At 40.2% G+C, this 12,433-nt stretch overlaps 1 protein-coding gene across 6 annotated transcripts in view; it reads left to right on the top strand.

Annotated features, from left to right (window-relative positions):
* Nucleotides 1-11,078, top strand: part of mib1 (MIB E3 ubiquitin protein ligase 1) — a 53,054-nt gene extending 41,976 nt beyond the window's left edge. Inside the window, exons 13-22 of one of the 6 annotated variants that reach the window (XM_067529396.1) lie at nucleotides 760-892; nucleotides 3,139-3,225; nucleotides 3,627-3,785; nucleotides 4,748-4,929; nucleotides 5,388-5,577; nucleotides 5,678-5,756; nucleotides 5,875-5,961; nucleotides 7,090-7,158; nucleotides 7,879-7,979; nucleotides 8,973-11,078. In XM_067529396.1, coding sequence (XP_067385497.1) covers nucleotides 760-892; nucleotides 3,139-3,225; nucleotides 3,627-3,785; nucleotides 4,748-4,929; nucleotides 5,388-5,577; nucleotides 5,678-5,756; nucleotides 5,875-5,961; nucleotides 7,090-7,158; nucleotides 7,879-7,979; nucleotides 8,973-9,113 — 1,228 coding nt within the window. In that variant the 3' untranslated portion in view covers nucleotides 9,114-11,078. Of the gene's footprint in view, nucleotides 1-759; nucleotides 893-3,138; nucleotides 3,226-3,626; nucleotides 3,786-4,747; nucleotides 4,930-5,387; nucleotides 5,578-5,677; nucleotides 5,757-5,874; nucleotides 6,022-7,086; nucleotides 7,159-7,878; nucleotides 7,980-8,972 lie in introns of all 6 variants that reach the window. The other 5 variants (XM_067529395.1, XM_067529394.1, XM_067529393.1 and 2 more) reach the window with 5 other exon arrangements.
* The last annotated feature ends 1,355 nt before the right edge of the window (nucleotides 11,079-12,433 follow it).

Genomic DNA, 12,433 nt, shown 5'->3' with positions numbered 1-12,433 from the left:
TGGTGTCTTTTTTTTTGTCATTCTAAGTAAAGGGTATATGTTTTTGTGGCTTCCTTTACCAGTGAAAGTGAAGTCTCTTTTCTTTGGTGACACTGTAGAGAGTTAGTCAGCCTCCCTCTTTATGCCCCCTGTGACACTGTGACTTCTTCTCAGCCTTCTCTTGAACAGTTACTTTCGCAGCCTCTGTCTCTCTGTAGCACACATCCTCCAAATGACCTTCAACAACACCAAACTGACTGACTCTCTTCATGGCACCAGGACACTTCTGTTAAACAACTATTTGAACAGTGGATTTTTTTTTTCCTATGCCACCCTGTCTGTTTTATTTACTGTGAGAACTGAGTAAATGCAGCTAAATCTCATGTAATATTGGCTATTTTGGCTTCCAATGATGAGAACTTTTGCACATCATCAAGGGACAGCTGGCTTCCCTTTTTACCTAAAGATATTGTAGGGGAACATGAAAATAACTCTGCTTTTTGTATTCGTGTCCCTGTGTTTGAAAATGGGATATTCTCTGCTGTAGAAAAAATAAAAAGGGCGAAAAAAGGAATGTTCTGCATTTCAGCAATACAGACACCTTGTGTCTGGGTCCAAGTTATCATACATGAGACATTGAGTCACAGATTAATTTTGACATTTCGCGTCACAAATTTGCACCAAATCCTCATCAAACTGTATTTTCCTGACTATCTTGAGGGATTTTCAGATGAGTCCTGTCAAACACTCAATTATTCTCTTCTTGCTCTTTCTGTACAGTGCTATGCGTGTGCTGCTGTCCAAACTGCCAAGGCCTTGGATCGTAGATGAGAAGAAGGACGACGGTTACACTGCACTGCACCTGGCTGCCCTCAACAACCACGTGGAGGTCGCTGAGCTTTTGGTGCACCAGGTAGCAACACACCAGCACTCACATACATGAAAACAGCTAATTATAATGCATTTATATACATTTAATTACATGCTGTAATAGACCCTCTCCACTTATAGATGCAGCTATGCATTGGAACCTACTTTCTTAAGTTATAGACCTATTGAAGCTGTCAGAACTCCCTATTTATTGAATCCACGTGGTTACCAGGACCTTCAGGGATATTCTTTGGTGCAGCATGATCCTTATATTCCCCTTCTCTTTGCAAGCGTAGGTTCACGTTCTTTTTTTCCTCATCTGAGATTGCAGGTTTAACTCTCTCAAGACGAAGACATACAGGGGTTTACAGGAAAAGTCATCTGACAAAGCGGGAACTGAGTTGATTAGGATATGGCGCAAGGCACCAATGTTGCTGCAGCACTCACAATGCATGCACTTTTGCTGTGCAAACTACCTTTCAGCAGGGATGGCGTTTTTCCCTGAGTCCCTGCAATGGATTGGTTCACAGTGATGGCTCAGCTTTCTGTTTAGAAATTGCACCACACTACAAGGTGCACTGCAGATTCCCTGCCAGCCAGCCAGCCAGTCAGCCAGTCAGTCTTATTACCTGGGGATTTCACACACTGCCTGATCACAATGCTTATCTTACCCCCACATCTCCTCAGCTGAGATGCTTGCAATTGGAAATGACGATCAAATGCAGCGTTATTATAGGATGTGTTTTTTTTTGTTTGTTTTCCAGCCCCGGGTGACTATTGGTCGGCAGGGTTGAAAGAAGGAAGGTTCTGTCATGGCACATAAATCCAGAACAGTTGCAGTCTTTTATGTGCTAATTATAATTTTTTTTAAAAAGTAAATAAAAAGATTTTAGTTTTGTTTGTTTTTCTACATGCATTATTTGTCATCTTTGTACATCTGCATTTTTGCATGTTTACATGTTTGTTCCCATGTTTTTTTTCTTACAGCTGAATGAAAAGTTTGCATTGAATTGGTAAAAAGAATAACCCAAACGATTGAATTTTTATAGCTGAACGCACATTCAGCCATTAAAACGTTCCTTCATCATCAAAATGGTGACGGAATGCATAAAAATATAGTTGTAGTAAAATAATGAAAACAAAATAAGTACAACGGTTTGCATCCCCCTTGACAAACCCGCAAGGTAAATAACTTGCTAATATGTAAAACCAGGTTTCTGATCTTTAAAAAAAAAAAAAAAAAAGTCTTTCAACGCTTAATGCTTGGTGTGTGGGATCAGTTGTGTTAAATTGGGTTTACACTCTAAATTTGCAATTGGGTAAATCTCAAGGGGGCAGTCTCAAGCCGTTTGCTGAGAGCAACAAAAACAATCGGACCAGAAAAACAGCTTTCAGAAGGATCTCAAAATGAAATTGGTAAACCTTCATAAAGCTGGAAAATAGCAATGAAAATTTTTCGAAGCATTTAGGGACACTAGTACAAACTGTAAAGGCCACGATCCAGAAATGGAAGATATGTGGCGGCGTCTGCTAGTTAAGTGGTTCAAAACGAGTACCATGTAACTGCAATATTGTGGGTTTGACTCCTGGCCCACCACACCTGGCCCATCCCCCTGTCTATGTCTACACTGTCTACTATCAATAAAGACACAAAATCTCCAACAAGAAGAAAAAAAATAAGAAATGGAAGAAATCTGGACACACAAGGCTATTCTACTAAAAGAGGTGCTAGGAAACCAAAGACTAGGGGAGCTGACAAAGTCCTAAGAGGCACAGTCCACAGTCAAGTGTAGTCTGCAAAAGTCTGGTTTGTTTTTGGAGAAAAGTGCACAGGTAGCAATGTCAAAAGATTTTTAAATCACAGTAATCTCAAAAAAAAAGTTTAATAAAATAAGGTGAATGTTTTACACTGACCATCCCAGTCTCCACACTTAAATATTTGAAGAATGCTAAAGTCTAGAAATCTGCTCAACTTGGATCAATTATGTTATGAAAGGTGCACATCATGAGCACCACTGCTCATGGTTTACCCAGAAATATTGGAGGTGTTTATAAAGGCAAGGGTAGGACATACAAATTATTACAGACCATTTCATAAAAGTGGTTGCAATATTTTGCAAATATCACTTTCATTATTTTACTCTAAGTTCCTTTTTATGAGCTTTATCATTTTCTACTTCTTATGATGAGAATGGAATATTTGTACTAGCTGAAAGTGCATTTTTTTTTTTTTTTTTTTTTTTTTTTTGCTCTTGAGTTTATGTGTTTTATCTTGTGTCCACTTCCCAGGGCAACGCCAGCTTAGACATCCAGAATGTCAACCAGCAGACGGCATTACATCTGGCAGTGGAGCGCCAACACACCCAGATAGTCAGGGTTAGTGGGCTTCTTTTTGCTATTCCTCATTTGTTCTCTTGTTTTCTCGATACACAAAGGGAATAGAATAACATCAGTGCAGCCCTGCATTTAATTCACATGTCCTGCGGTTGAATGAGGTCCTTTTTCACATTGCTGCTGTTTCAAATAAATACGCCCCGAGGTAGTGTCTTGGTTAGTCACTCAGGGAAGTGCTGGATTGAGATTGCCACGTTGCCATCTTGTGGATTCGATAAAAAATGCACAATAGAATTGGGAAATAGAGGCACGTCCATTGTAAGCAGCAACCATACAAATCCGAACTGTGGCATTTGCATTGTAGCATACAATTAAAGTTGATTAATAGTTTCTGTTTGACTACCTGCACATGTAACTCTTTGTTGATATGTTTATTTTTATAGCTGCTGGTCCGTGCGGAAGCCAAGCTTGATGTTCAGGACAAGGATGGGGACACACCTCTTCACGAGGCACTGCGTCACCACACACTGTCCCAGCTGCGACAGCTTCAAGATATGCAGGACGTCAGCAAAGTGGAGCCCTGGGAGCCCTCCAAGAACACAGTACATACACATCTATTATTAACCTCACTGTGTCTCATACTGATTGGGTATTTACTTAGGTCAAGGTTCCTTAAGGTATTACAACATATGTGTATATACATATAAAACATCTTCACAGTGATTAGAGAGAACTTCAGCCAGGACAGGAGTTTAGCAATGATTGTGTTTTAGGGTCGTTTTGTGTCAGTCTGAAGTTACATGTGTATGTATGAAATATGATGACACTCAGTGCTCCTCAGCTCCTATCACCTGCAGCACTAGAAACCCCGTCTGCAAACGTAGCAGTCAGCCAGCTTGATGCTACCACTTGATCAGCCTGAATGAGTTCATTCCTCTGTAGAGGCCAACAGGGGCGTATCAAATCTGAACCATCTTCATGTTAACACCACCATCCACTGATCCCCACAGGGATGAATTTAGTGCTTCAAGTTGCTTTAGCTATCACTCTTCCATTTCTTCCAGCTGCTCTCCTTTATCCATTATTGTTCCCTCTGGTTCCTCAGTGGACAGCCAGGACAGACAGACAAGGATGCTAATTGAGATATGTGCAGTTGGGTCACTCCCCCACCCATCTTCCCCAAGATGAGAATTGAATTAGTTGACCTGATGGCTTCATTAGTGGAGACGCAAAAGCTACTGGCTAAGACATGGAAGGGCCAAATTGTTAGCCAAGTGAGGCATTGAGCTGGACAGGTAATGAGATTTTCAGTGGGAGTGAGGGAGTGACACCGCGTGACAGTCATGTTTAAGTATCTCTGATTGGGTAACCAGTGGTGATCTGGTGGCACTTTGACATGTTCATCTGGTTTTAACTCTGAAGTCACCTAAATTATAGTAAAATCCATATTACTTTTAGTTTTAATGAATGTATAAATGTGGAAACAAAATACAGGATTACACTCAAAAGTCAAAAGCCTGACGTATCTCTTGGTTTTTGTGTGTGTTTGTCTGGCTATCCACAGTTAATCATGGGCTTGGGCACCCAGGGGGCAGAAAAGAAGAGTGCTGCATCCATCGCCTGCTTCCTGGCAGCTAACGGAGCAGACTTGACCATTCGTAACAAGAAGGGCCAGTCCCCTCTAGACCTGTGTCCTGACCCCAGCCTATGCAAGGCTCTGGCCAAATGTCACAAAGAAAAGAGCAGGTAAACAACCCTTAAAGTAATAGTTTGACATTTTTGGGAAAACTCTAACCTGCCTTCTTTTAGTTTAAAAATTGGAGCTATGAGGCAGTTCGGGAAGTGAAAAAATGGCAATGTGCGTAGTTATGTTTCATTATTTTGATTTGTATGGCTTAAACAATTTAAAATAAAGAATATCAGTTCATTCACTGACATGTGCAAATGAAATGACTGAACTTAAAAAATGTTCTTGATGCTTTTAAATATATGCCTACAGCATATATTTAAACAATACAACAATACTTGGAAGAGAAAAAGAAAGCATTTTTAGGAAAAGTCATTAGATGAGTCTATTGAGTTTTAGTTTCCTTTTTTTTTTTTGCCTTTTCTTGATTCTGTTTCTAGTCTCTTCGGCCTCCCACTATTTCCACTGTTCTTTGTCAGCATCTCTCACTCTTCACATGGTTTTGTAAATGTTCCAGTGGCCAAGTGGGAACCCGCAGCCCATCTCTGAACAGCAACATCGAGTCACTGGAGGAGTGCATGGTGTGTTCAGACATGAAGAGGGACACTCTGTTCGGACCCTGCGGTCACATTGCCACCTGCTCCCTCTGCTCACCACGTGTCAAGAAGTGTCTCATCTGCAAGGATCAGGTCCAGTCAAGAACCAAGGTACCAGAAGCACTGCTTCTATCTGTCCTACCTAGAAATAGATATGACACAGAGAGGGTGGACACTTTTAATCATCTCTTTTGCTTTCTGACTTTCAAAGATTGAGGAATGCGTGGTCTGTTCCGACAAAAAGGCAGCTGTGTTGTTCCAGCCCTGTGGCCACATGTGCGCTTGTGAGAGTAAGTTACACACGTTTGTGTATATCATAATCTTGACTTTGGCACCTACTGTTCAAATGTGGCCCATTTGTATGTGAATACATTTCATACTGACCAGTATGTGTTTTGTTCTCACTAGACTGTGCCAGCCTCATGAAGAAGTGCGTACAGTGCCGGGCTGTGGTGGAACGCCGCACCCCCTTCGTTCTTTGCTGTGGAGGGAAAGGTATGGAGGATGATGCCGCTGATGATGATGATGATGATGATGATGATGATGATGACCTTAGTGAGTGAATCCTCCACATGTTCCCTTTTAATACACCCCCCTCATTTCTTCTATTGCTTTGTTTCCTTGCTTTTGCATTTAATAGATTGCATCACTGATGCCTTATTTTCTTGTTTCATCCTTGTAGACACTTTAGATATCGACAAATTTGGTCAAATGCCCTTTTTCACTTTTCAGTCACTTCTCCACTACTTGATCTGAGATGTTTTATCCTTACATCCATCTTAACCACTTCATTCATCCCAACTTCTTTTTCAATATTGGCTGTAGTGAATGGTGGCCTCACTAATGCTTGGCTCTCTTTATAAAAATTTGCCACGATTTTGTGTTTCATTTCATAATCAGCCTTCATATCGCGCCTAAATCTAGAGTATGCAGAGATACTGCTCTCCAAATTTCTGTTTTTGTGGTCTCAAAAAGTTCAAATTGGGCAAATCCTAAAATAATTAAGTGTTATTTTAACCCTGCATCTCACTAGTGGTTACTTTGATAGTGTTTGTTTGTTTGTTGTTTTTTTTTTTTCACTTTTTATGTTGAGTTAAAAGGGAATCTGCTGTAAGTTCACTACCTTAACATTTACCCCTTTAATAATAATTTTACTTTTGTCTATGTCATTTTGTTGGCATGCAAATCTTATTCGCAGTATTTACTGGACAGAAAAGTAAATGCTGACCCAAACATACACTCATGCAAGGGGCAGCATTGATTGTTTTCCCTTTTTCTCTGCAACACTGATTATTAAAATCTAGGGCACAAAACAAATCTGTCACTTTGATTCTTTCATGTCCCCACTTCTCTAGTTTGGTGCTTGGTTTTCATAATGTACTTCTAACCCATCAGGCACAAGCATTATACTAATGCTTAAGCACTGACCAATTTCTATATAGGAGTGGCTCTATTTCCCTTTCTTCCCTGCTCGCTGTTTCCTACATGCTAGCTTCCTCTTCTTCAGATTATTTTTCTGAACCTCTCTTAGAGGCTGTAGTGAGTAGTTTTGGTCCTCCAGCCAACTACTGAGCTGGTGAGGACAGCTCCTGCTATAACAATGTGACTGGTTATTTCCAGCAGGGAGCTCTAACACTATGGCAGGGGGATCGCAGGATCTTCTCCAGCCCAACAATCTGGCACTAAGTTGGTGTAAGTATACCTCCATGATCCCCTCCCTTATCAGAGCCTTGTTTTTAAAGAGCTCCCCACAGTGCTGCCCTGGCCCCTGTCACCTCCGATTAAACCCCCTCCCTTATCCTTCAGCGCTACACACAAAGTATTAGATGCTGGTTTCTATAATATTACGATAAATATGCCAAGAATCACCCTGGTGATTAGTATTTCTGGCAGATGTTTGCCAGTCTGGAATGGATTCTCCAACAGGGCCTGAGTCCAGCAAATTCTTGTTGAGCCCTAAAATAATAATACATTCACGCCGTTTTGTTATAAACATGCAAACGTGGATCATACAATGACAAGAGCACACTGGGATGTTTTGTCCTGTCCCAGTTTATATTTTATATCATTACAAGTGTGCATTTATTAAATTGAGTCATTGAAAAGTTGAGTGCTGTGCCAACACAGACTTAGAGAGTGTGATCTGCCAGATGAAGTACATTTTAGAGTGCATGTGTTTGTCGTGCTCACTGGTTTACAAAGCTTATGATACAGCTCCCAGGTTGTTTCAGACTGACAATGCTGGTGTGGCTGCATTTCTGTTTTATTGGCAGCATAGTTTATCAGTATTAAAGGGTGAAGGTTGATGTTGCCACTAATGTGAAGTGTAAATTTGCTTATTCCCTCGGACTTTTACTGAATTCAGTTTCTTCTATCTGCTTGTGCTTGTGTTATTTGGTTGTGTCCAAACAGCCAGTGGAAACATCCCAGCCTTGCAGAGGGACAAGGATAACACCAACGTCAATGCCGATGTACAGAAACTACAGCAACAGCTCCAAGATATCAAGGAACAGGTGGGAACACAATGTAAACAGAGTGTGGGTGTGATACTCTCTCTACATTTCATAATCCATATATGAGATATAGTGTTTGTGAAAAGATGTGGGCAACATTTTACATAAAGATAGATTAAATATAGTGTGAGGCACCATGGCTGATTAGTTATATGTGATATTTTCCTTCTAATACCAATAGACCTAATTATCTTAGTAATAAAATCATGAAGTCATTTTCTTCATCGAAGTTTGTCATCAAAGTTTTTTTTTTTCGTTTTTTTTTGCATTACATAGAATTGTTTTCTATTGAAATCTTACTACATATTTTTATGGACCTTTTTTGCTTCACACATAAGTTCTGCTTGTCCTGATGTCACTAAAAGCTTTGTATTATCTGCAAGCAGTATTAGTATGTATCACAGATGTCTGAAAGGTCTTAAATACAAATTTTATAGAATAGAATAAGTAGCCCCATAAGTTACCCCATGTGTTATGGTTGTATCTGATTTGTACTTTTGAATTGTAACATATGTTTAGGGAAATAATCTTCCAACAATCTCAATACAGCCATATCTCAATAACAAAATATCATGATCTACTGTGCCAAAGGCCTTTAATATTAAGAGATATTCTTTTTGCCATAGGGCAGTTTATTTTTTATCTGTGATTTGTAATATTGCTTTGGAGCTTGATTTTTACAAAAGCCATAATGCTTTTTTTGGTCCCATCATTAGTCCCTAACCGAATAATATTTGTCTAACAGTACCACTACTCCTACAAAGAAGTAAAAGAGTATTTAAGAAGTTTGAACAAGCGAAACATGATAACACTATGTGACTAGGGTGTACACACTCTGACTTTACATAGATACAGACAGGTGTGGCCCATGAACGTCCAAGGAAAATAAAATTCAGTTGCATCAGGAAGTGATGAAAACTGCTGTAAAACGTCATATTCTTATGCAGAGCTGCAAAACGCGAACTGTGATTGTTTTTCTTCACTTCTCTGCAGACCATGTGTCCGGTGTGTCTAGACCGGCTGAAGAACATGATCTTCATGTGTGGCCATGGAACCTGCCAGCTGTGCGGGGACCGAATGAGCGAGTGCCCTATCTGCCGCAAGGCCATTGAGCGCCGCATCCTCCTCTACTAAAACGCCTCACAGAACTCTACTCAGTTCCCAACCACATCCTCACAGCACCCGAGTCAGCCAGCCAAGGGCATCCTCAAATGTCTTATCCTACACAACAATGGTTTGTGTTCACATGGAATCTACAAACCAAGGGAAAAAATGAATTGACTTAGTGCTATCTGTGTTGCTGTTTTATCATTGTGTTTCCTAAATGCAGCCAGAAAGGTGATTGGTTCACAGATGTCACCTTTTTCCTCAGTGTCAGTCTTTTCCTCCAGTCTCCTTCTCATTCCTTAATCTGTTTTCATTTGATCCTTGGAACTTCTTTCTGTCTTCATGTCTGAACTAAAGAGCAAAATCCTGTGTCTGGATTTGACTCTGGAACCGCTGTCAGGATAAATTCAAAGTGTAGAGGACGTGAGGTTGGTCTGTTACATTTCATGTAAAGTTCTCATGTTTCTGTTGCAGCCAAAGCCAGCTGCAGCCATGTTTTACTGTATTTGTATATCTTTATGCAAGTGTATTGCTTACAGAAGCTCCTGATGTGGATTTTAAGTACCTAATTTCTCCAGACAGTATGACAGGTTTGCACCGTTTAAAGGTTCAGAGAGTGTTGTAGGTTCATGTCTCTGTTCAGTTTTGCTGTTGTGACACACTGTATGCTAACTGTTCTCGCAGTTGTCGGCAGTTTTGCACTAGAAAAACTGAGTCAGAATAGAAGCTCTCTGCAACACTGATTTTTGAGGTTCACCCTTAGCTCAGTGCTATAACACACAGTAGTCTGACTGCCATGTAGCGCACCACACCCATACTTTATTTATCAAGCTGTACCAAGAAACAATGGTAATGTTGCATCACCTTTTTGGCTTAGTGATTCAAGACAAACACAGACATTTTCAGCTTCTGTTCACTGATCAGCACTTGTTGTACACACTGACCCACACAATGCAAACATTTTTGTAACAAGAGCCACCTAGTCACATCCTGATGTTAAATTGTTTTGAAATTTGGAGGTATTATCTGACCAAAACAAAAATACAATTCAATAAGCATTGCTAATTTACTATGACTGTGCCATTTTCTTCCAAAAATATGTATGGGTATAAGGTGCTCTTTATCTTGTATTACATTTTTTAATTTAAGTGCATTTACTTTTCACAAAATCAACATTTGTTGAGCGAAAGTGTACAATACGAAAACACTAATATTAAAATGTTGAATAAATTATTTTCTATTGCTGCCCAAAAATAGGATTTATAGGTATCACTGCCTTCCTAATATGTAGCCTCAAGATCTCTCAAACATTCTGCTTTGATATTAATGTTTAGATATGTTTGTGGTATTTTTGTTGTTGTTGTTGTTTGTTTTTTGTTTTTGTTTCGGCAGTAGCTTTCTAGCAATCATCAGTAGAAGCGTTTTTCTCTGAAGTTACTCCGTAAGCCTGAAGCGTTCATTTTGTGAAACAGAGAGACATTTTATAGGCAAAGTATCTGTTCACCAGTGTTTTATTTGGGAGGACAGCTAATGATTTTCTAAGACAGAACTTGCCTCACCTCTTTTAAAAGGCAGTTGCCCATGTGAAAACTCAGCAAGGTGGCCAGCTTTGTCCCTTATGTGGGAATTTGCAAGTGCATATAAGCTTCCTTTGCCCTTTTTCTCCCCTTTTTTTTTTTAGGACTGAAAGTGACTTTTTTTGAGTACAGTTTCCATTCTTTTCACTGATCATGATAAAACCTTAAGCTGGATGCACTAATACGCTTTACGGTAGTGTTGTCATGATATGGTTGTTATGAAAAAGCCTATTTTGTACTTTGTTTTCAATACTTGTAGCTGTCCTGTTGAAGTGTATCAGTAGTATTTTCTTTCGCATGAATGTTTGACACATGCAGTACGACATGCATCATGAAAACTGTTCAGTCTGTATTGCTAATAAGTGCTTTTAAAACAACCATACTGAAATAAAGTTCTTAATGAGCCGTGGGACAAGTGCTGTTTGTTTTTTTCAAGTGGGAGTTCAAACGTAGTTGGCTTTATATAAGCAGGGAATTAGCATTTTGTTGCTTTTCTCCTGCTGTGCAGCGTCTGCCTCACGGAGGAGTCACAGCGGCAGAGATGGGAGGTGTCGGATAATTGAAAATGCTTACACTTAATAATGACTCAGCACCAGCGTGCGATATGTCATTTATGTTATTAGAAGAGAGCGTGAGAGACGAGCAAGAACTAAAAAAAAAAAAAAAAAAAACCACACGGGAGATGAGAGAAGGCTGTATAGATTGATGCATCTTCTCCAGCGAGCAGTGTGACAGTAGGACATACCACAAGGTGTCTCCCCACTACTAAGAAATTATGACCAAAGGCCAATTATGTTCTTGCTCATTGACTACTTCATTTATAACCTGGACATCTTTGGGCTCGGCTCGCTCTGCTGCAGTATGCAGCTGCTCATAATTAAACATTCATCATGCTGTCAACCTCTCACTCCTTCAAAGCACACTGACTGTGGGGAGCTCTGGCACCATCTGATCCCTTTCACATGGCACAAAGCCTGGAGAGTTGTGTGTAGTCTGCTGTTGTGTCTGTGGTTATACTCAAGTCTGTCTTTGTAACAAAGGGCATCATAAGGTTTATGTTTTACTGTTATCAGCGGTGATTGAAAGGGAGATGTTGCTAACTTTTTTTTTTTTGCATAGAAAGTGTTTTCCTTCTGCAGTTATGCGCCGTAATTTAGGCTAAACCCCTTAGTTCCAGTTCAATGAAATATTAATATTTGTAATCTATATTGGATTAGATTTATTGGAATAACAGCATAGGGTTTCCTTCTGACAGTTGTTTGCTTTGTAGAAACATTTGTGGAGGCAGTGTGACCAGCCAACTCACCCTTCCATTACAATCTTGTCAACAGCCATTATAGAATAGAGAAGGATGTCAAAGTCTCATATTACATATGTAATTTTCTGATGTCCACACACTTGTTGGCCATGTGATTTAGGCCAGACTCACAAACCTTACAAAATTAGACTGTTAAAATTCTCTTGAAGCTGAACAGAGACATTCAGAGGTAAATCTCAGGACCTGGCTGTTTGTCCATCACTCTGACTGAGTGCAGGCCTATGCTGCCATGATGACTGACTGTCAGGGTGTCGGAGACGACACTATCTCGCCACTGGCCCGGCCTGATCCTGGGGAGCATCCCTGACCGCCACGCCTGCCGATTTGAGCTGCTTGAAGGCTGAAGTATTTGCTGACTAGGCTGCAGGGGTCGTTAACTCCCACACTAGGGGGGTCAACTAATCCACAGACTGCCCCACCAAGTGTGAGTGATGTTGGGCCGGCACTTGCAA

This window comes from Channa argus, chromosome 14, assembly GCF_033026475.1.
Source record: "Channa argus isolate prfri chromosome 14, Channa argus male v1.0, whole genome shotgun sequence".
NCBI classification, from domain to species: Eukaryota; Metazoa; Chordata; class Actinopteri; order Anabantiformes; family Channidae; genus Channa; species Channa argus.
The sequence above is the reverse complement of the archived record's forward strand: the minus strand, read 5'-3'. Positions and strand labels throughout refer to the sequence as shown.